General features: G+C 41.5%; 1 protein-coding gene across 2 annotated transcripts; it reads right to left on the bottom strand.

The window, feature by feature from the left end:
• Positions 1 to 8,268: 8,268 nt before the first annotated feature.
• Positions 8,269 to 9,876, bottom strand: LOC103701007 (probable WRKY transcription factor 48). Of its 2 annotated transcripts, none has more exons than XM_008782932.4 (3): positions 9,310 to 9,876; positions 9,027 to 9,182; positions 8,269 to 8,928 (listed from the first exon to the last, which is right to left on the bottom strand). In XM_008782932.4, exons 1-3 carry the CDS (start codon positions 9,681 to 9,683, stop codon positions 8,517 to 8,519), a joined length of 942 nt encoding a protein of 313 aa, XP_008781154.2. In that variant the 5' UTR covers positions 9,684 to 9,876; the 3' UTR covers positions 8,269 to 8,516. The 2 variants fall into 2 exon arrangements, with proteins under 2 accessions (XP_008781154.2, XP_038980307.1); XM_039124379.1 differs by having other exon boundaries at positions 9,027 to 9,179.
• Between the last annotated feature and the right edge of the window lie 14,207 nt (positions 9,877 to 24,083).

The raw sequence follows: 24,083 nt of genomic DNA, 5'->3' as shown, positions 1-24,083 counted from the left end.
TCAAAAACTTCTATAGGCTGGTTATGTTCTACTGGTTCATCCGTATCTTCAGCAGCATGATGGCTCCAATATCGAGTGCATAAGGAGAATTCAATTGGACAGAGCCACCGATCAAGCCTTCGGAGATATCAAGTAGCAAATAACTGAGGCTATGGTTCTACACCTACTTAGCTTTGAGAAAGTGTTCGAAGTCTTATGTGATGCCTCCCATGTTGGGCATGGATAAACCCTTAGCAAATAAGGATATCTGGTGGTTTATTTAAGTGAAAAAATCGATAATACAAAGTCGTTCTACTCTGCCTATGACATTAAGTTCTATACTGTGATTCAGACAATAAAGTATTGGAAGCACTACTTCATCCACATAAAGTTTGTACTCTACTCCAACTACAGACCCTTGCGCTATTTACACCCCTCGGATTGAGGTACAAATAGGTCTAGTCGACCCACGTCATAAGTGACTCTAACCCGACTTGGTCTTTTTTTCGGATCCTAATGTTGGAACCAGACCCGACTCAATAGAAGATCAGGTTGTATCGAGTCAGGCCCATGGCCAAAATTTTTGGCCCAATGAGTCATTCGGGTCATGTTAGGTCCATGTATAACCTAATCCCAATCAGAAAGACTCAGATTTAGGTCGGGTTCGGGTCACACATATGGAGTTCTAAAGTAAAAGAGTAAAATTTAGATAAAAGAAAATCGTAGCTTCATCATAAAATATGATTATCTTTTTGGAAGCATATTATGACATATTTAATATTATAATTTTTTCCAATACGAGACTCAAAAGATAATTGAAAAGAGTTCCAAAAGTTGAGCATTCTCTACGGATTATATGAACTATTATGTTTAAAGATATCTAATACATTGAAATAGAGCAAGGATAAAATGTCAAGTCAGTCGCATTATCACTCAGCTATGTAGAGTACCACAACATCTCTTATGTTATGTGAATAAATTCAAATTAAAAGGCTTGGATTGGTGGGATAATGATACAATTTATTTGAAACCAATTAATTGATGATGTATGCCACCATTATATAGAGCTAATCTCCAATTGAAATTTCAAAATAGTAGACTGTAGACGGTAGATCGGCTTAACACTACCCACTCTACACCCCCCCCCCCCCCAACTTCAGGTTAACAGGTATTTGGGGATTGGATAAACTCGAGTAATAAGTTAGAAGACCCAAATTAGACCTATATAGCAAACGATCGGATTATATCAGGTCGGGTCTGACCTTAATAAACCCAAACCCGACCTGAAATATGGAACGTGCCCAAATTTAAAACCTAGTCCGGCCCCATAAATCCTTAAATCGTGTATAGATTGAATCAACAGGTCAAATTAGGTGATCTGACCCGCAATATAGAATGGGTCCAATTTTGAAACCCAATCCGGTCTCACGGATCCTAAAATCGGATCCGTATCGGATTTAAGTAGGTTGAGTTGGGTCAGGTCATGGGTCAACTCGATCCATTTGCAGCCTTACTCTCGAAGAAATTTGAACTCCAAGCATGCCAAGTGGAGTAACTTCTTGCAAGAGTATACCTTCAACTTGGTCCACGAGGCAGAAGTTCAGAATAGGGTCATCGATCCCTTTAGCAAATAAACTTATTTATTGATGTAAATGTCAGCTAAAGTGAACAAGTTCCACCGGCTTAAAGGACTGTATAAAGTTGATCCCTATTATAACAAGATTTGCAAAATACCCAAAGGAGAAGGTCAGGCCTATCCAAAATTCCTACCACAAAATGGCTACTTGTTTGAGGTTGATCGACTCCATCCTAAAAACTTCCATGCATGACCAAATCATTCACGAGCTACATACAAGAGATTTAGCAAGCTACTTTGGTCAAGAGAAGACTTATGGCTTTTCTATGTGACATTCTTGTGTGTCATTAGCAAGTAACAACCTGATATCTAGGACATAAGGTTGGTCATAGAAAAACTACAATGTGGGTCTTCATATTTGTTCATTTTCATTCATATTTATTTATCAGACCGTGCAAAATTCTAACATCAAATAATGTTAAAGCATATGTACACTAAGTATTTATAGCTTTTAATATCATGTGCATTTTTCCTTATCATGGTCTTTATTATTGATTAATATGTTACAAATTAGTTTTCTATATTTTCCTTTCTTTTTCTTGGTTTTTTTGTAAGTTGTTTTTCTTTTGAGATTAGGGGGGCTAATACCCACCTCTTATATCCTATATTTACCCTACCCTTGGGAGGCTGATTCCACAGAATTGAAACCCATATCCTTACCTAAAGGGCAAAGAATGATACCATCCAAGCAAGCACTTGATGATTTTTTTCTATTTTAATCAAATTATTTTAACTTAATCTATTGGAGGTTTATGCACAGTCAATGCATAGCATTTCTCCCTATAGGATTTGGGCTGGCCCACTCCAAAGCTACATCTGGACATTTATGAATATAGGCCTAGCTTAGTCTATGATCCTATAATTTTGTTAATTGTGCTAACCTAACTCACGAATCTCATAAAATTTTCAGCCCAATTATCCAAACAGATTTTTAAGGCGCTAGCCCTGCAAATGTTGATCCACACACCCAATTTTGGCATATGTTAGGCAGACCAACTTTAGCCCTGATATGATTATGCATTCTTATTTGCTAACTTTCATGTATAAATTCAGCTTGAACCTGACCCGTCTTCCCCATTTATACTTCTTAAGGATGGTGGGCTCTAGAAAGTAATGATCATTTTTATTCAATTGGCTGACTGGATAAATAGATTCGCACTTTTCTTCATGATACCTATTTAGCAAAATTGTAAGAATCTGTGTGTAGGGTTGGTTATGCACCGGAAAGATCTTGAAATTTATGCAGGGCAAAGAAATCTAAATTATTCCTTCTGACTAACTCTTTGGATAAAATCTTGAATTGTTGTAAGTAGCATTAGAGCCAGATCCAGTATGTATCGCAACTCTTCTTAATTAATTATGTGGGCCTCAGGGTCGAGGAGGATCTTATAAAAGTCGAGTAGAGCTCAGGCCATGAGTGGGCTTTTTCTCTCCAGTGGAAGCCAACCGTGATGAGAGCATCATGATGCTAGATAGGGAAGATCGACGTAGTTCCTCTTAATCTTTTGAACTAGGAGTCTGGGATAGAAATACTTGTCCAAAGAAGTTCGTTAGATCTCAGGTAATATTTCTAAGGTTATTTGATATGAAAAATAGAAAGAAGTAGATGTCCTCTGCCGCTTGTCGTGTACTCGCATCACACATCTGATAGAATTTGTAAAGCAGTTTAGCTGAATGCCGCATAGAAATAGGAACGAGAGTACGAGATGATAGTCCCATTCTTACTATAATATAGCGCGTGGCTGCCACTAAGCCGGCATGGAAGAGGCCACACTGTAAGCGCCATTAAAGATCTAAATTCAAGTGGCAGGGGCATAGTGGAAGAGAAGGATAGAATCGAAAGGATAAAGTAATGGAGGTGGGCAGTCTCATGCCTACTAAATCCATATCATATCTACTAAATATATATCTTCTCGATATACAATGAGAAAGCCATGGAATCCAGCATTCATGTTTGACTCCAGCAAGCTCTGTTATACACACCTGATCTCTTTAAACCAGCGCAAGCTAGACTCCATACCTCTGGAGACCACTAGAACTCTGGAGTCCAACATGCGCAGATGCACATCATGCTCAAGGGACTATATCTTTATAAACGAAAATTATATTTTCCTAAAAGTTAGAGCACATATCCAAGAACAGGCCTATGTTAACTTATTCGATGAAGAGTGTGTGTCTCATTAATGGAAGGCTCTATGTTTGCATCATAGAATGTTCTGAATTGCCTAGATGTTTAATGGTCATCACTTCTCTTATTAGCTTTTAGAATTAAAAGAGTGAACGGAATTTTCATTTCAGATGTATACTTGACAGAGATGAGCTAATGAGAGGGATAAGCGCGCTCCCCACCCCTCCCTTAGCATGTAGCTTGGGTAGACTACAATCATATATTGTGTTATATGGGCCAGCAATCAAGCCTAGTCCTATGATCATTGCACATTGGATGCGAGCATCCACCTAATGCATTGCCTTCAAATAACACCCTACTACGCAAGGCAATTCAAGTACAAAATTGCATTTGAAAGTGAAGGTAGGAAGCCAACCGCCAACAATTTTAGCAATGGCAAACCAATTTTTGTGTTGATCCGGGATTTTATCCGAAAAAGCTAAAATAAAGGTATTATTTAGCTTTTTTTTTTTAATTTCGTATAAGTATCCAAAATCTATCCAATGTATAGTTAGATGCTGAACTAAGTTTATGCATGTATGGATCGATGATAGATAATCTGCTCTACTATTCGCTCTGCATGCACACAGACAACTATAATCAAATACCTGCGCATCGCTCAAGTCATTACCATCGCCTACTTATTATGGATATGCATCAATGGCACAACACAATAGCGCACAGAGGTTATGAAGGGCCTACTGGATGGTGCATACCCCATCCACCGGAAATGGTCCGGGCTGACTTCCAGTGACAAGAGAAGAGACATGGGGAAAGATAAACATACTATTACTCGAAACCCCAGAGCCCACAGAGTGCACAATCACCATGATAAATTCTATTAAAAAGATGATTTAAGAAATCACAGTTGTTCAAGCATTGCTAAGCTTTCATTTCTTCTATCGCGGCGGTCGAAATATTATATCCACAGGAATAGCATATTCAACGATCCAAACAGGCATGAAGTGCACTTGATCGGTTGATCTATCAAACCTTATCCCCGCCTTGTCCTTTGGGCCCAGTCCAATGAGAGAGAAAATAAACATCTGGATTCTGGAACCATTGAATACTTGTTTTATTTTGGTGAATAAACAACATTGGGTCTTTTTTTAAACCCAAAAAAAAAAAAACCATTGAGTCATTTTTTATTCATTTAGTTCTTTCTTTATTTATTGATGGAAATTAAACCATTGAGGCTTTGATAAGAGCCACAAGTTGTCCAAAACACCCTTTCACATTCAAACATTTTAAAGCTTCTAGTTGCACCGCTAAATGCCATGCATCTCCGACGTCTTTTTTTTTTGCTAAAAAAAAGGGAGCAGGGGGAGGAAGGGACAAGCCCAACCCCACGTAGCAGCCCCTACTGGGCCCCCCACCCCGCCAGGAGAATGTTCGATGCGGGCAAACCGGGTCGTGTGTTGGGCACGCCGACCTATTTTACTTATACCCTCCCCACCCGTGAGCCGGCTCGGTTACCCGACCCGACCCTCCGTGTGAGTACGTCACACCTGGCACCACCCAGGCTATCAGCCGACCAGTAGCACTTCCAGACCCCGTGTCCAGGCGTGGAGCATTCGGTCCCCAAATTTAATCGACGCCCGCGCGTTTCGAACCTAGAACCACTTGATTGGAAGTAAACGCTCCGTTCCAACTGAGCTACCACCTTGGTGGTATCTACGACGTCTTTCTAAATCATCTTCATGTGCAACCTTTTTCTGCGCTCCTCCATTTGTCTTGTTATAGGACCTTTAATTTTTTTAATGACTACAAGATAGCCATGATGGAGTGGCCGTTTGACTCATAGACATCTAATAATATAATAGCCAGCACCGCATCCCAAAATCCTCTTCAAAAACCTGCAGCCACTTTACGAAAGCAAAGGCTCTAACTTCAGACAGAATGAACACGATAATAGTTGGAAATTGGCATTTGATATAGTAGAAAATGGATCTGATGATACAGCAGGATTAGATTCATCCACAGTGCGTGATTGATGTGGCATCTGGAAAACACCCTCCAACTTCTTGACCAGTCAACTCTAACCAATCTAAAGGCCAAACCGAGCAAACCAGCAGAAACATTCAAGATCACACACCATGTGGTATCCAAAAAAAAAAAAAGTTTCCGACTCTAGTCCTCTTACCCTAGATTGTTGTTCCACAATTTCGTATAGAAATATGCTTCTTCTACTATGCCGAGAGTTAAAAGTCTATAATAATGACCATGGACGGATACTCCTTCTCCTTAAAAGGTTACACCACATTCAAAGATAATTATAGCTCGATCTTAGACGATTACAGCACGATCTTCAGCAGTTGTTGCACGACCACCTCATTCCATTACAACACAACTCTTAGAAGATTTCGAATCCCACGAGTATACATATAGATTCCAAATCCCTCCATGAAAAATACGGTGGCAAAGAGACTTACAAGCCTTTCAACCCTCCTATTTTGCTCCTTATACTTCTCCTGGACTATCATAAACTCTTCCTAGATTTAAGCATTGGACGGTCCAATTCTAGCAAATTCTCTGATTTATTGCTATTTTGCAGATCGATGAAGATGATCCAGCAATCCGAAGATCGTCAAAAAAATAGTACGTACCATACAAGATAAAGCTTTTCTCTAAGACAATATATAAGTTAGGATCTGTTATTAACAGCTTCCGCGAACCGGATCACACTCCCCTAGATTTGTAGAACACCCCCTAATAGCCTTTGACTGAAAAATAAAAACCTCTTATTTCTGAAGAGGGAGAGAGAGAGTTCAGAGATTTGACCGAAATTATTCCTGACTATAACTTTTTTTGCTTTGTGCTCTGTGCATAAGAGAGGAACAAATTTCGTGAAGAAAGTCTTGCTGAAAGAAAGGAATGAAATCAAGGAGAAGTAAAGAAGAAGAAAGACACATTCAAGATCAAGAATAAAATCTTGTCGAGCATAAAAACGTAATGGACAACGCACGCAAAAAGCATCCGAAAGGGTGGAAAGGAAAATTAAATCATGTCGTTACATAGGGGGAAAAAAGAGAAAAAAAAATGTATTCATCGTTTTGGACCCGTAGATGAGTGTATATATTTCGAAAACTTCGCGACGCTGCCAAAAATTGTTTCCGCAGATCCAGTGTTTTGAAATTTGCGAGGCTGCCAAAAAACCGTTTCCGCGGATCCAACGAGAGAGACTTCCAAAATTCTCAGTCAATTCAACGTGTATGTATGTATATATATATATATATATATATATATATATATATATATATATCAGATATTTCTGAATCATAGATGAGCATGTATATTTCTTAAAACTTGTAAAATTTGTCGTCCCAACTAAAAATTGATTCCTATGATCACAGAGAGAGAGAGAGAGAGAGAGAGAGAGAGTTTGAAAAAGTTGTAAATTTCTCAGCTATTTCTTTCTTAATTACAAATAGTATTGGGAAAAAAAAAGTAAAACTCTTATCATCATCTAATTCAATAGCTAAACTAATAAAATGAAGAAAGCACTGAAATTTCTACCAAAAAGCAGCTACTAAATATATTTCTCTACAGTAGTCTTCAAAAATGATGAGGTGCAACTCAAACCAGGAGAAAGCTAATACTTAATCGTGTATTACCTGCGACAATCAATCCAAGCAACACCAATTCATACATGTTTTGGATGCGTGAATGCTGTTATCCATCCGTATACTTGCATATCTTTATCCTTACGACGTGGCAGTTATACGTGTACACAAAACCACACACCAACATAAATGAAAGAACACCTCTCGTGTTCTCGACAATCGGATACCGCTCTATCGCTGTCCGTCCACTTCCTTCCTCATTGATCTCCTGCAGCGATTCTATGAAATTACTTGTCCAGCTATAACTGGCAACCTTATTTACTCATTGCCAACATTCCTAGCAACCAGAACCCACCACCAGGATAAGGACACTCCCCCCTCCCAAATAAAACCCACATCAAAAAACATTAAATCCATTTAAAGTAGGACAAGCAAAAGAAAGAGATCTTTTTCCATGTTTTTCTTTTCTTTCTCATATTCTTGTACCATGCTTCCATCTTTCAAAATTCTGTGCACTTAATTTAAGATCTCCCCTTCCGCCACCCCTATTCAATGAACCTAAGCTACAGCAAGCAAAGGAACCACTTGTCCAATTGTGCTCTCGCTCTCGTTCTCCTCCACATTCCCCACACTAGACCAAGCCTTAAAGTCTCGGAGTTAGCCTGCCCTTGTCACCCCGCCCTCGCCTTTTCCCAAGATCATTCTACGGTTGCTTTCGACTTTCCCTCGAACGGGTCTCCAATCCTTTGGCACGGAAAAAGCTGCCACCTTTCCACCCCTTATCTACCCACCAACGTCCACCCTTACATCAACAACCACCCTAGAACCCTAACCCTAATCCTAATTTCGAAATTCCAACCCCCATGAACCCAGCTCGGTGCAACTCACTCCCACAAATCATACACAGAAAAAAAAAAAAACAATTTTTATCCCAAAATACAACGCTTTGAGAAGAAAAAGAAAAAAGTAATCATCATACATAGTAGTCGCAGTAGTAGCAGTAACAATACATCATCAGCAGTGGGTAATCTGTGTACACGAAATGGACGGCTCTCCAACTTCCATCAGTCAGCAATAATCCCCCCCAAAAATGGAGAGGAAAAAAAACAAAAAAGAAAAAAAAAGAAGCCAAATATAAAGGAAGACAAAGAAGAGGTAACATACCAAATATCTACTCTTCCTTCTTCCTGATATCCGATGGAATCAGGTCCTGAAGCAGCCCGTGATCCCTCATCGGAATATCGGCCGTCGGATTGCAGGGTCTCCGATCGCCGGGTGCCGACGCGACGATACCAGTAGACACGTGCTGGAAGTCCAGCGGCGGAGGGAGGTAGCTGGTGAAGTAGGGGAAGTGGAGATCCTTCGCCTGGAACGAAGGGAAAACGAAGCCGAGCCCCGGCGGCGGTGGGGCAGGCTCGGCGGCAAGCGGAGGCTGGGGTGCTGGATGGCCTCCACGTGGCACGACGGGGCAGGGATGGTTGTGCTGGCCCTCGTAGGTCGTCACCACCACCGCCGGATCCTCCGACGACCGCTCGACGCGCTTCTTCACGCCGCACGCGGCGTTGGTGCACCGGTAGTAGCTCCTGCGCCAGAATGACGATCGTACCCCCGGACGTGAGAGTTAATTACGAGGGTGGGAGGGAGGAGGAGAGGAAGGGAGGCAGGGGGAGTCGAGAAGGACCTGGGGAAGGGGCTGTTCTTCACGGCCTTCTGTCCGTACTTGCGCCACCTGTAACCGTCTTCAAGGTGATCCACTTCGCTCTTCGTCTTGAAGGCGAACCGCGGCTCCCTCTGACGCTTTTGCCCCTTCTTCTTGATCCCTTCCTTCGAGCCACTACTGTAGGTAGGTATAATTTTTGGTTTTTCAAAATATAAATATAAAAGAATTTAACCGGAATGATTCCAGATAATTCCATATTTGGAAATGTTTTGTTTTAATTCTCAACAATAAGAATATCGCTTACGTTTTCTTGGCTTTGCCAAGCTCCTCCTCCTCGGGGTGGGGCTTGGCCGGATCGGCAGTGTCAGTGGCGGCCTCGGTGGAGGAGGAGGAGATCGAGGACGAGTTCGGGGTCGCCGGGAAGTTGAGCACCTCGGAGGACTCCGGCGGTGGGACGGAGGGTGCCGCGTCCACCAGCGGCGCCGGGACTGGGATGTCGAATAAGGGCCCGGGAAGGTCGTGGAAGCCGAGCAGCTCGAGGAAGCCCTGGGAGCTCTTGTCTGCCCCTCTGACGTCGAAGGCCATGTCGAAAATCCCACCGATCTGGTCGGCGAAGAACGGGGAGACTCCGGCCGCCGCCGCGACCTCCATCTCTTCCTCTCTCTTCTCCATCATCATCGTCGTGCCGCTCTCATCGGATTCTCAACCCCCTCTCTCTCTCTGTATCTCGCTGTAGTCTCAGCCTCTCAGGATTAGGGTTTTATCTTTCGTGCTAAAGAAGATACAACATGAAGGGAATAAGCGTGTGTGCGCGCGAGGGAGAGAAAGAGAGAGAGAGAGAGAATGGAGTGAGATTTTTTAAGGGGTTTAAGCTGTGGGGGGGGGGAGGAGAAGGGGCCGGGGAAGGTTAAAACTAGACTATAAAACGCCGGTAGATGGATGGTTACCGGCGATCGCAGGTGGAGAGGTACGGAAGGCCGGGGGAGCGGGCAATGAATGCGGGCGCCTGTCTCGCGAACATGTTGGTCGGCGCTTTCATACGGGTTGCAAGTTTGCTTTGACCGGTTACGGGGACCGTGTGAAAGAGGTCCCCTCACACGTGTCCCAACTACGGCTCCACTGCCGGGAATCCCCCTCCAACGTGTGCCTCCATCCTTTCTTCCCTCCGTACTTCCCCGCAGCTTCTTTCCTTTACTAAAAATACCCCTCGATCGGATGGCTGCGGATGGGGATCGGAATCATACGATATATGGACCGTAGGGGCAGCGTGGGAAGTGGGGAAGGCAGCACACGTGCGAGTGGGGTGTCAAGTCGGTGCGGGCGACGGGAACCGCTTTCCGACGGTGTGGAATGGCGGGGAGAGCACGTGTGGTCCCGGCGTCTGACACGCGGATCGCGTGCTGACACGATCTCCGCGTCATCTTCTCTCGCTTCCTCCCGACACGCCAACACCGTCAAATAAAAAGACTCGTACTCTCCGAATTCATAAAGCAATAAACCCCCCCCTCACCCTCGTTCCCGCACGATAAAACTAAACGTTTACGTTGTCTCTCCAGAACAGTCAGCTTAACAAGGAACACCAATAAGCGAATGCCACGAAGCGTTGGAATGGAGGAGCACGGAAGTGGGATCGAAGAAAGGAAATGAGGAGTTTATATTTGATCTTGGGAGTTTATATTTGATCTTAGCAGAGCACCGATGAGTAGAAGCTTGATGGGGGTCAAGCTTGATATGGAGAGGGTTTATGACAGAATGAGGTGGGACTTTGTGCAGCAGTCTTTGCGGATATTTGGGATACATGAGACATGGATCAGGTGGGCGATGGGTTGTATTAGGGTGCCCTCCTTTGCTATTTTGGTGAACGGTACGCCCTTCCTTTTCTTTACGTCGTCTGGGGGTTTGCGTCAGGGTTGTCCCCTTTCTCCTCTGCTGTTTATTATCTGTGCGGATGCATTGTCTCGATTATTGTGGCAGGCAGTGTCGAGTCAGGAGCTGGAGGCTTACAGACCGGTGGAGGGAGCAGTGGCGATCTCCCATTTGCTATTTGCTGACGATTGCTTGCTTTTAGCTAGGTCCTCGAGGCAGTCGGCTCGAGTTATAGATCGGACTCTTCGGGATTACTGTGCTCTTTCTGGGCAACAGGTCAATTTGGACAAGTCTGTTGTGATCTTTAGTCCGAAGACACGCGGGGCGTTGAAGCTCTCTATACTGGAGGTTCTAGGTGTGGGAGAGCAGGGGGGCCTGATGTCCTATCTGGGGGTGCCTTTATGTGGACGACGACTGAGGATTAGGGACTGTGTGTCCCTTGTGACTAGAGTCAGATGCAGGCTGGAGGGCTGGCAGTCTCATTCATTGTCTATGATGGGGAGGATCATCCTGGTGCGCTCTGTACTCTCATCTGTTCCTATTTATCTTCTATCCCACGTCGATATTCCGGTGGCAGTCTTGAGGTCCCTTGAGCAGTTGTTCAGGAAGTTTATCTGGGGGAGGAGTAGCGGCAGAGGCGGGATCCACTTGGTGGCCTGGGAGAGTGTATGCCAGCCGACCAGTGCCGGGGGGCTGGGAGTGCAGTCCTTGATGACGAGACGGGAGGTGTTAGCGGCGAGGCATGTAGTCAGATTTGTGCTTGAGCCAGAGAGCATGTGGTCCTCACTGATGAGGGCCAAATATGGTGTCTTGGTGCCTGGGGGGCGGGTGGAGCGTCACCACTCTCCGACATGGCGTGTGATGTGTGCCAGGGCTATGGTGGTGCTCCCGGAGATTAGATGGGTGATTGGTGATGGGCGCTCGATAGATGTGCTGGAGGACAGCTGGGTGACCGATTGGCCGATATGTCGATTACCGACCATGGTGGATTCTGCGAGATTAGCTGGGTGCAGGGTCAGGGATCTGCTGGATTCTGAGGGGAGCCATTGGAGGGTGGGGTTGATCAGGGAGGTGTTTGGTGAGCAGCTGGCGGAGTTGATTTTGGCCTTGCCAATCCCCTCTGGAGGGGTGTCAAATAGGCTGCTTTGGACTCCGACGGGGCGGTCGCGGGTGAGGGCCAGGGATCTTTTTGCGTTGTTCTGCAAGACGCCAGCGCGACAGATTGTGGGAGGATGGATATGGAGATTACGGATTCACCCACGGGTGGCACTTTTCATCTGGAAGGTGGCTTGGGGATGTCTCCCGACTAAGAGTTTGCTTGTTCGGCATGGGATGGGGGTATCTCAGTTTTGTGAGACGTGCGGTGATATCGTGGAGACCATCGAGCATGTTCTCCTGCTGTGCCCTAGAGCTCGACAGATATGGCAGTGTTCTTCGGTTCCCTTGTTTGATGCGGCAATCTCGACACAGGATTTGTTGCGGATGTTGAGAGATTCCATGTGTAGGCCCAGGTTGGCAGCGAAGGGTATACTGAGGGCGTACCTGTCTTATCACATTTGGTTAGATAGGAACGCAGGCATATTTGAGGGGAGGCGGGTGCCTCCGAGGATGGTGGTGGACAGAGCGGCACGACATGCGAGGGAGGTTATGGCGGCTGCCACTGAGATTTCTTCTGGGATGGTCAGGGACACCTGGGGTACTTCTTACGCTGTTTCAGCGCCCCATTTCGTTACTGTCTCTTGGGTACCCCCACCCCTTGGCTATCTCAAAATAAATTTCGATGGCAGTAGGTCACTAGACGGTTTGACTGGAGGGGTCGGCTTTGTGATCAGGGATCACGGTGGTAGGCTGGTGGCTGCAGGTGGGCATCGGACTCCTGGGATCACAGTTGTTGGTGCGGAGCTGCGGGCTGCTTGGGAGGGCTTATCCTATGCCAGGCAGGTCCTTGGAGCCGAGCGAGTGTTCTTCGAGGGAGACTCTGCGGTGGTGATCGATTGGATCCGGGGGACGGACAGGTACGGTGACGGTCATCCCCTTATTCGGGAGACTCGGAGGATGGCTCAGATGATGGTCGGTTTCCAGATTGGTCATGTGTTTAGAGAGACGAACAGGGCCGCATAATGGGTCGCCTCTTTTGTGGCCCGGCATTCCGGGGATGTTTTATGGACGTCTACTATAGACGCTCCTTCTCCTTTGTTGTCTTTTATTTCTTCGGACATGGCGGGTTGTACTCATGTTAGATCTATTTGAATGAGTAGCTGTTTTTACCTAAAAAAAAAAAAAAAAAAAAAAAAAAAAAAAAAGAAAAAAGAAGAAGAAGAAGAAAGGAAATGAGGTACTCGTGCTTAATTCTCGAGCGGAAAAAGGAGATGATGATTTTTTTAAGAAGTAAATTTGGGAGTTGTGACGTGCACGGACCAACTTATGCTCTTTTTTGACCAAATTCGGCGGTCAAACAAGAGTGACAGCTCACCAACAAAACCGTTCCAGTGGTGTACGGGTTGGGCTTGAACTGACCGGGAGGCGTTGCGCACAGTTGGGATGGTTCATCATCTTTCTTGGATCGGTGATTTTTAGCCTGTAGGCGAGAGAAAGCCTGATGTTTGATTTTGATTGAGATTTGGATGGTGGGGCCATGAGTAGGTATTGGGCCATGGCTTTTTCCAGGAAAATAACTGTGGTTCTCATCAAATCCACAGTGCTACCATTTACATGGAACCCTGCTTGCAGCTGTAATCTCCAAAAGACCATATACTTGGTTCAACTACTTATAATTCACGGCATTCAAGCTACACCTTACTATCTAAGGGTGCAATTTTAGCTTCTTGGTTCTTATTTTATTCATTAATGCACGTCGAATCGGGCTACAGTGTGAAAAGCTAAAGCCAGCAATGAGCAGCATGCATGAAAAATACTTCACCATACCTTTCCATTTGTCATTTCAGTCCCCATTGCTACATGGTGATACTGGTAGGATGATACACGAAGCTTGGCTGTCATCCATATATGCGAGCCCCATGTAACCACACTAGCTAATCACCGGATACCACATGAGAGGATGGTGATCTCAACAAGCAATAAAGTGGTGCTTGAGAGATGTATAGTGAAGAGAAAGAAAAACATTTCGTATGAAGAAGTAAAGAGAGGGATGCCACTCTCTTCGAGGTTTGTTTTGTAGCTTTACCCCGATTTTTGGACTCGCTTTTGCCTTTCTTGTTTTTTCTAGACTTTTTATAAAAATATTGACCATTGAATGTTTGACAAGCTGCTTGTAGTTTTACTACATGGGATAAAAAAATAATAAACTACACCCACTATTTTACAAATGTTAATGTTGGTAAAGTAAGTTGTACCAACTATTTTATATGCTAGACCCAGCATCATTTTCTCGATATACGATAATGTTCCTTTTGGTGTGAAACTAATTAGATTTTTTCAAATATCTAATTGTAGGAAATATATGAGAGAGTCCATTCTCTTCTATATTTTTTATTATTGCTCGATTGTTATATCTGAGTGGGTACGTGGCTTTTGGCATGGCACATGCTGCTAGGACATAGATGCGATGTATAGTCCTCATCTCTTGCATTATTTCTTCTTATAATCATTTTTTTAACAAATTCAATTTTTTGATTCAGCAAATATACTCATCAGTCTAGAGAAATAGTAACACATAATCCAAAAATAGTGGTATATATTTTTTTCTTATAAATATTAATGGCAATTGATTAAGATTCTCTACCATCAATGGCCCATACAGTAGTTACCATAAAAATAAAGACACTATAAATTCTTATTAAGCATTGTTCAATCCTACTTTCACTTCAAGCTTACAGCAGTAGAAAAATTATTTTACAACTAGTTAACATAGATTTTACAAAAGGAAGGATAAGTTTCTAAATGTAAAAGCCACTTTCTTGTTCAACTGCCTCTTTCTTATTTTCTTTTTTTTTGGCTTTTTCTGTTTCTTCCATTGTAAAGTCGCCCTGTCTTCATCTCCTCAAAGAAATCGAGGGGTGGATCTCAGATCCTCCTCTTCTTTAAATAAATAAATAAACAAATGTAAAAGAGAAAAATGTTTTCGAGTTTATAGGGAAATATAATCATACTGCACTGGGACTTGGAGATGAATACAATAAAAGGAATGGAAGTAGAACTTTTTTTTTTTAAGAAAAAAACTACCGTAGATTAATTACGTACGTTTGAGAACTAAGGGCTCGTTTGGTTCGCAGGAAAAGGAGAGGGGAAAGTGTGGTCAATGGGAAAGTAATGAAATGCCTCTTGTTTGGTTGGAGTTTTCAAAGGAGAGAGATGGGAAAGTTATATTCCCATGGGAATATGATTCCCACATTTCATGGGAAAGTCTTTCCCATGAGAAACATGGGAAAGTTACTTTCCCATGAGGTGGGAATCACTCCTTTTTTATTTTTTCCCAAAAAGACCCTTCAGCATTAAAGAAGCATTAAAGAGGCATTAAAGACCTAATTTCTATTAAGGGCATAATAGGAATTATACATAACTTTCCTAGGAAAGTTGATGGTCAACCAAACATAAGCACTTTGGAAATTTGTCACTTTCCCATGGTTAACCAAACATGCCAAAAGTACTTTCCTAGGTATCCTCTTCCTAGGAATCTGATTCCCAGGAATCATATTCCTAGGAGGAAAAATACTTTCCGCGAACCAAACGAGCCCTAAAGGCCTCCAGTAATTCAGACAAAACCAGTGTCTTTCGTATGGGATAAAGACGAAGACTAGTAAACCCTTTCCGTGAAACGAACTCGCCACCATACACGGCCCGGGTCGCCGTCGCCGTCGCCGTCGTCGTCGTCGTCGTCGTCGTCCCTTGGGATTCGACGCCCGACCGCTCGTCCCCGTGCGACCAGCACACGTGTACTCCCGCGGTCCCATCCCCTCCGTCCACGTCCCCCCCATCGGACGGCTCCCCGCCTCCCCCGTCCCCCACCCTCTCTCTCTCGAAACCCGTGCAGCGTTTTCCGTGCCTGCTCTCTCGATGCCATCAAAATCTCCTCCCCCGGTTGCTTGCTCCGCACGTCCCATTTTTAAATCATTTTCCCCGTTATTAATTATTATAAACTTAATTCCGACGGAATTAAATCAATTTATAATTATAAAATATTTGAATAATGGGAGACTGTTGACTCCCTTGCTTGGTGGATACGCTTCGGGTTGGGAAAAATTATTATTTTTTAAGAGAATGAAATGTTGGTCAAAGTCAAAGTCTGGCGAGGCGGGATAAAATAATGGGTGGGAGGAGTGAGTTTGACCGGCAAACGGGGCCCGCAGTCGCTGGGCGGGGATCCAAGGTTGGGGAGTTTGCCGACAGGAGGGTGAGGTGTCCGCATCAGCAGCCGTCCAATCGACGGGGCGTCGGCAGAATCTGATCATCAAGTGTGTGCCGTCTGATCTTTGGTAGGAGGTTTCGGCGGGGAGAGGTGGTGGAGTTGACCTACTTGATTTGGGGCCGGCCTGGATGGCCAAAAAGTGTGAGGTCTTAGGTGGGGAGGAATAGACGTGGGGTTAAGAGGGAAGTGGACATGTGAACATGTGTACTTTTTGGAATTTAGATAGTTGAATTCCTCTTTTTTTTTTCTTTTTATTATTGTAAAAAAAATGATGAGAAAACGAGAACTTATGTAGTAGGATTTTTTTTTTATATATTTTTTTTAAGTTTGATGATCATGATCTCTTGAGGTCTTAGGTGGTTTTAAAATGAAATATAGGTGTGGGACCATGTGTTTTCTTTCAATTTTTTTTTAAAGAAAGAAAATTTTGATGAACGCTTGGTCAGCTGGCAAGATTTGATTAATCATAAAGAAGCATTTATGAATTAGACAATTATTGATGCAACAGGGAGGAATTCATAGGCATCGACATATAGATGTGTCTTAATGTTATATAGTAGGTATTAGACTATGAAAGGTAACTACATTAAATGGTAGACTAGTGGATCACGACACTTGCCTTTCTAAGGTTAAGGAGATTGCTGACAAATGCACCGTTAATTGAGGACGGAATTGTGGTGGGGCTAGTAGCAATGATCAAGTTATCATATAATATTATTCTTTGAAGTTTTGAAACTATAGTTAGCTTAAATTAAGGGATGCATCAAGGGTTGAGTCGGATGAGAGATATGGGTTGGGCTAGATACAGGTCAAAAACTCTATCAATTCGATCCTAACTTATTAATTAAATTGGTCAAAAATTCAGAACCGAACCTAATAATCTTATTAAATAAGTAATTGAAAGTGACCTACAATAAGTTGAATAAAGTTAAATGGACTAAACATTGTCACCCCTAGCTTATAACCTATTTGGCTTGTTCTTGATTTTATTTTTACCTTTACTGGCAGTAATAAAATATAAGAAACATTTAAAGATTTTATAAATAATTGAAAGTTTAGAGACTTTTTTTATCGTATATGTTGTTTAATCCGATAAATTTTTCTTCTTAGATTTATAAAGATATAAATATAAAACAAAAGCAATACTAAGTGGTCCATAGTCAATCTAGTTCATAAAGCATCTCTATTTGAGATAGCATACAGGGATGATTTTATTAGAAGATATCTACCTACATATAATAGTAATAATAGTACTATCACTTTCGGGCAGCTTTTCTTTTCCAGATCTATCACTAGATTGTTGATGATATCTTGTATAAAATTTTGCATTATATATGATTTTGAACATTTTACAAAGACAAATTTTCAGGATACTTTGCCGCTTTACGAACCTATAAACCTTTTTAAGCCATATCATAACCATAGTTGACATTGACATCATGATCGTCGCTATCATCATCGTCGCTCTCTTTTTGTTGCTCCATGTCTACTAATTACACAATACTGCAAGCCAAATGAATGAAGTGCGTTACACTTGCAAATGATGGATATAGGCATGATAGGTCCATTTAAAACAAACCCCTGAATGGTTTTGTTCATGCACTAGGGACTTTAGTTTTACAAAACAGCCATTTATGTACTCACAACCCCTTTCATCCATCTTCACGGCTCTACATCGAGCTCAGAGTCCATATAATGCCATGATAATACTTCTCATAGGCATTAACAATGTCAATCTCGAACTTTAGAAGGCCTACATGTAGATGTCCATGATCTAACACATGCATCATATCATGAACTTGCTACTTTGTCATCTCATAGTCAATGAGGAGATACATGGAGGGCATTGTAATTAAAATCGTTAGCAATAGCACTAATATGAATAGGTCCCATCCCTATGGTTCTTGGTTTGGATCTACTTGTGGGTCTGGCACCCGTGAAGGTTCCGTTGATTAATTAAGTGATTGACTCGTTGATTGATCGATTGATGAACTAAATGATAAAGATATTAAATGTTTGGATAATTCCCTTCAAACAAATCTTTAATTTCAACCACGATATTTTATCAGTTTATTTGGAATGAGTTGTGACCAGTTAGTCGTTAATGATTCCTTTTCTAGATGCACATTGACATCATACTTCTGAAGAGAGTAAACTAATGGGTCGTTCAAAGATTCAAAATTAGATAATAAAAAATTGTGAAGGATGAACGTGACCCGTAGACTTTAGGGTTAATTAAAACAGGATTTTCATCTATGATCGATCGGATTCCTTTTCCTCATTTAAATTATGGTGAGGACTGCAAGTGGTTAACCACATGCTAAGATTCCCCTCAACTCATCTTTTCTTTACACCGATTACTGGGAACACCAAAATTTACATGCACTGATCTAATTCCTTGAAGTCCACTATTCTTTCAGTTTAAACTATGCAAAGTAAATGATTTTCAAATCAAACGATATTGTTTCTTAAGTGCTAAAGAACAATATTACCCAATGTTTCCAACCAAAACGAAGTCCCCCAGGGAGAGTATTGTTAACAATATTTGCTCGACCTGACAGAAATTTTACATTAGTTCAAAATGAATAGATTCACAATACAATTGGGCGAATACAAAAAGATGAGCAAATCAAAAATTTTATATAGATATTTTGTTATTTGCCGCTGTATTCTCTTATCTATTGTCTTTACATTTTTTGTATATGATTGAGCACTGCTTGCTTGGATGATATTATTTCTTGCCTCTTATGCAAATGTTTGATTCTAAGTAGTGCTAGCTCTCACTTTAATGTTCTGATAATAAAGTGCTGGTTCCATTAACTTTGACTCAATTAGCCTAGGGCATAGACTCCGGTCTAAATAGGGTACAATGAATGCAGGCTGCAAACAGAGATAAGCTCCTCCTGGTCCCAAAAGAAAAAGGTCAAAAAATATAATATTTTTTTATAATTCTAGTGACAAAACTATTATTTTTTAGAATAAATATTTTTTAGAAGAATATTTTAGAAATAATATTATAATTAGTTTTTACTAAAAGAAGAAAAGTGAATTGTGAATTCCAAACTCCGGTCAGGTGAACTAAGAAAATAAAAAAAAAGGAGGGCAATTTCCATAGCTTGCCTCAAATTATATGGCAACATTGACCCACCAAACCATCGTTTTATCCATCCACATCTTTATTAATGCAAGCCAAATTATTTTTGTCCCCTTTTCTTTCATTTACTCTGTATTTGCACATGTTTTGTTAGAACGTCACACTCACTTTTTTGTTTCCACCCCCCTTTTCATTCTTACCAGAAAATGGGTATCAGAAGTTTTCATTATTTTTTAAGCAATTAGGTGTGAGGAGTGAGGACCGTATGGATGTGTGTTTAGTCCTAGATCGATTATTTGTTGAATAAATTTTGGATATTTATACGGTATCAAAAAATCCAAATAATATTTTTCGGCTAATCATCTTTGTTGTTACAATAATATCGGATCCATTGAAGCTCATCATAGACCGATCATGATATTTATAATTAGATTTGAATGGATTTGAATTCTTAGCCTAACAAAAACATCATAAATTGAAAAAAAAAAGTATGTAAAAATCTGAATGAATAAAATTAAAAAATTTAAATAATATTTTTTGGCTAACTATTTTTAGATAAAAATGTTACCGGTGACGGATCTCTTGTCTACCATATTAGCCTCAATTTGTACATGCACTTGCGTGTCATAGGAGGCACCGCATCCACTGCTCCAGAGCTCACATGCCCTCATCTTCCTCGATCACAGCCACCCAAAAAAGCCGCCATTATAGTATACCAGTGGGTCCCAGTCTGATGGGGCATCTAGAAGGCTGGGTCTCACACGGGATTCGCGGGTGAGTCCAATCAAGGGGTCCCTTTCTAGAAGGGTCAGAGTCTCCCGCGCGAAAAATGTTCTCATTCTCCTCTCTCCCACGTCTCCCAGGCGCGGTGGCGTCCTTACACTAATTTGCGCCATCTCTATCTTAACCTTGTCTTTAATATGCTAAGGAGATTAATTAATTGGATGGATTAGTTAATTAGATTTAATTGTTTGTGGAGAATGGGATTAGGTTGGCCCTCGTGGAGAAGTCAAAAGTCCAACGTCAAAGAGATCACGGGGATCGGAGGGATGGTGGTCAAAAGACCCGAATCAAAACCACGAGGACACGGATCCTTTACATACAAAAATGTTTTGGATAGGACAAAATCCGCCTCGGAATTCACCAGCCATGCTCGCAAATCATGTAAAGAAAGACCAGGTGTTGGTAAAATGTAGCAATAGCAATTGAGAGGTTGAAATGCAAGCTTTTCGGGCTTTATTTTAGATTTGAAGTGCGGGGGGTATGATCTTGTAACTAGTTTGGTTTGCAAAATAATAATAATAATAATAATAATAATAATAATAATAATAAAAAGATTTTTCATATTTAGTTAGAGTTTTTAGAGATGAGAAATAAATTTTTTTTTACGAAAATAAGATTCTCATATTTTATGAGAAAAAAATCTATATAGGATATTAAAAAGTCACTTCTCTACTATCTCAGAATTAGATTTTTTTTGAAAAAATATCTTTAAGGTTTTAGACAAAAAAAATTTAACAAAATTTTTCTAAATAAGTAAATACTCAACTATACAAGCTACTTTGCATTATGTTGCTTTCATATGGTCAACCAAATATGTGAAAATAACTTTCTCGAGTATGATATACCTAGGCATCAACTTTTCAGAGAAAGTATTCCAACAAAAAAAAATTCTTCTAGAGAACTAAACGTGCCCATAAATTTATTAACATGTGATAAAGAAAAAAAAAAGGGAAGGGTGTCATTTGGAGAGAATTGGCAAGGAGGGGGAATGCAGTGAGATTCAGGGGAAAAGGTGTAAAGATTGGATGTCGCTCTCTTCTTCTAGTTGCTGGGTCCAGCTAGAGCCTAGAGCTATATAGAACCGTCTCAAATGGGCGAAACCAAGCGTGCTGAATTCACACGAAACCTTGTCATTCTTATCAATTCAGCAATTTTAGAAGAAAACAGGATGCCTGTGGTCGGATTATGACCCGATCTATAATATATTCCAAAATATATTTTATCATCCCGCTAATAGTAAAAGAATAAAGAAAAATATTGACAGCAAACTTTAGTAGCATATGATACTGTTTGATGAATAATTTTGTTACTAACCTGATTACGCCTAGCACCTATAATGTTATGGTACTTTATATATACCATTACAGTCATAGCCATTCAGGAGTTGGTTTCATGAAGGTACTTCGAGCATGGGAAGGACACTTGTGGAAAGGGCTACTATATACGAGGGAGAAAAAGATTTAGACTGCTCTGGTCGTCACATATTTCTTTAGGAAAAAAAAAAAAAAAAAAAAAGGGAAAAAAGAGAGAAAAAACTACTTAAGACCAAAGAAAAATCCGCTGGTGCAAGGAGAGATCGACTAGAGACCATTTCCTTTTCTTGCCACGTGCCGCATGGCACCAATCTTAAAGTGGAAACCAAAAAGATAAAGCACGATAGAACTCCTACTAATCCCCCCCCCCCCCCCCCCCCCCTTCTTCTGTTCTAAAAAATATATATTGATTTGTCCAGGGTTGTGCATTAGGTTTAGGCTGTTGAATGACGAATTTACCAAGTATGTGTTACATGACTAAGGACTGTATATTGGTAAACACAATATTCTAGAAATTGTGTATCGATTTGCTTGCAAGTATGTATTACATTATTGAATAATTAATTGCTAGGTGTGCATCATTTGGTCATGTACTATGTACCAGTGAACATCCTATTGTAGAATCTATATAACGAATAGCTCGAAAGTGTGTATTAGGTAATCGGATAATTTATTTGCCAAATGTGTATCTAGTGGCCATGGACTGTGTACCAGTGAAAAAAGAAGGTAGGAAAGAATTTAGAGAGGAGAAGAAAGGTCTCATAGACGGACAAGGAAGAACAAACAGCTGCACAAGAGCGTAAAGATACTTCACGTATTTCCTTTTTTTTTTTTTTGAGAAGCTACACTACGTAGGAGTCGCCTTGCCTCTTCAGTTTCTACTTTAGAATCAACCACGGGGTACATGGTAAAAAAGAAAGCGGTTCCCATGCAATCTCCTCAGGTGCATGTACCAGAGGATTATGGTTCGTGACCGGAATGCAGCCACCATACAGGAAAAAGAACCAAGGCAAACATGGGTCTTTATTGCTCGCGATCTCCAAATCTGGTATACTTATAAGCTTTACTTGTAAAGGATCATTTAGGCAACCCTTCGAAGAACACGGGGACTAGTTGAAGCAACGAGTCTCCAAGCAATCCAGAGCTATGATGCAAGTTGTGGGGCTTGTTCATGTTATGTGATTCATCACATTTGGGCAACCTCAGCCAACACACCATCCTGGCATTGAGGATATAATCAACGGGCAACTCGGCTTTGATCCACTGGTTAAAGCAGTCCCCTGTTCGAAGATTTACCTCTTCTCCGGTGTTTCAGATTTAATCGGCAGTGCCCAGCTGAGGGTTGTTCATGAGAGATTTGAGACCCCTTGCAAGGAAGTTGATTGTTTGGGTTGTTGGGTCCTCGAATTACCAGAGCATCTTAACTAAAACCAACCTATTTGCAGCGTCGTCAATTCTTTTTGCAGTATCCGGTCATTCCGTAGAGAAAAAGTCTAGGCCTTTCAACTCGAAATGAATAAAAATTCTGAGACCTAGCTCAAGGTTGGCTGCAAATCGTGCTTCCCGCAATTATGAACATAAATTCATCATGGGCCAGCATGTAAGTTTTGATGGTGCACAATACGACGTTTCTTTGAATGCTTCATCTACACTACTGCAAAACAACTTGAGGCATCCATTTTTCTCTCTTCACGCACGCATTGCAGGATCTTAAACTTGTTCACTGCTGGAGGCAGGACAGACCATGCTGAAAGAATATGAAATCGAATTAAATCGCTCATTATCATATGCCAAACGCACAACAAGGGAAAATTTAAAAAAAAAAAAAGACGAAAAAGAAATCCAGTATAAATCATGAATAGATGTAGAATAATGGAACTATAAAGCATGCAGTTGCATGTGCGTGGGAAACCAACGACGAAGAAATGCATCACAATTTCATCCACTCAAATTGATCAGCTCAGTAGCGATCAAATGACACTTCTGAAGATGGTAAATATATCTAAAATAGGATTAACTCTGATGTTATCCTAAGTTTCTCCATTCATATTATCATAGGTCTTTTTCATCTCCTCTTAAGGAGGATAGCGAAAATAATAATTGAACTGGACCACCAGCACACCACAGTTTTGATAGCACGTTGAATAAGCAATTAAACCCAATGTTAAGTTGATCGAGAACGGGTCAACAATCTATACCGTACTTACATGTCGCACCTATCAATGCCATCATAAATGATGATGGAGGTGACGGCCGAAAGTCATTGGTGGTAGAAGACCCTATTTATTATCTCCCACCTCACTGCAATGTGACGGACCACTAGCCGAACAGAACCCTGAGTAATTTACAAGAAATCCAATGAACTCTTGAAGCACCGAGAACGGGAAGTGGTTTTGGCGCAAGAAAAGCTCTCCGACAATGTCGGATGACAGCATCCAGTCCTGATGTCTCGTATCGCGAAAAAGATTGACCCGCATGCAGCACAAAGCAACGACCAAAGAACGTCATCGCAATAAGTCGGTAGATGTCATCGAACTTTCCGGTTGAGGAGATGAAACGAACGATAAGGTTCCTTATAAGCCACCATTTCCCGACCAACTAATAGGGCTTCTTTACTTGGTTTTTTATGAGGCAACCTAACGTGAACGAAAGTAGAT

Source organism: Phoenix dactylifera, chromosome 3 (genome assembly GCF_009389715.1).
Source record: "Phoenix dactylifera cultivar Barhee BC4 chromosome 3, palm_55x_up_171113_PBpolish2nd_filt_p, whole genome shotgun sequence".
In the NCBI taxonomy this organism is placed as follows: domain Eukaryota; kingdom Viridiplantae; phylum Streptophyta; class Magnoliopsida; order Arecales; family Arecaceae; genus Phoenix; species Phoenix dactylifera.
The sequence above is the reverse complement of the archived record's forward strand: the minus strand, read 5'-3'. Positions and strand labels throughout refer to the sequence as shown.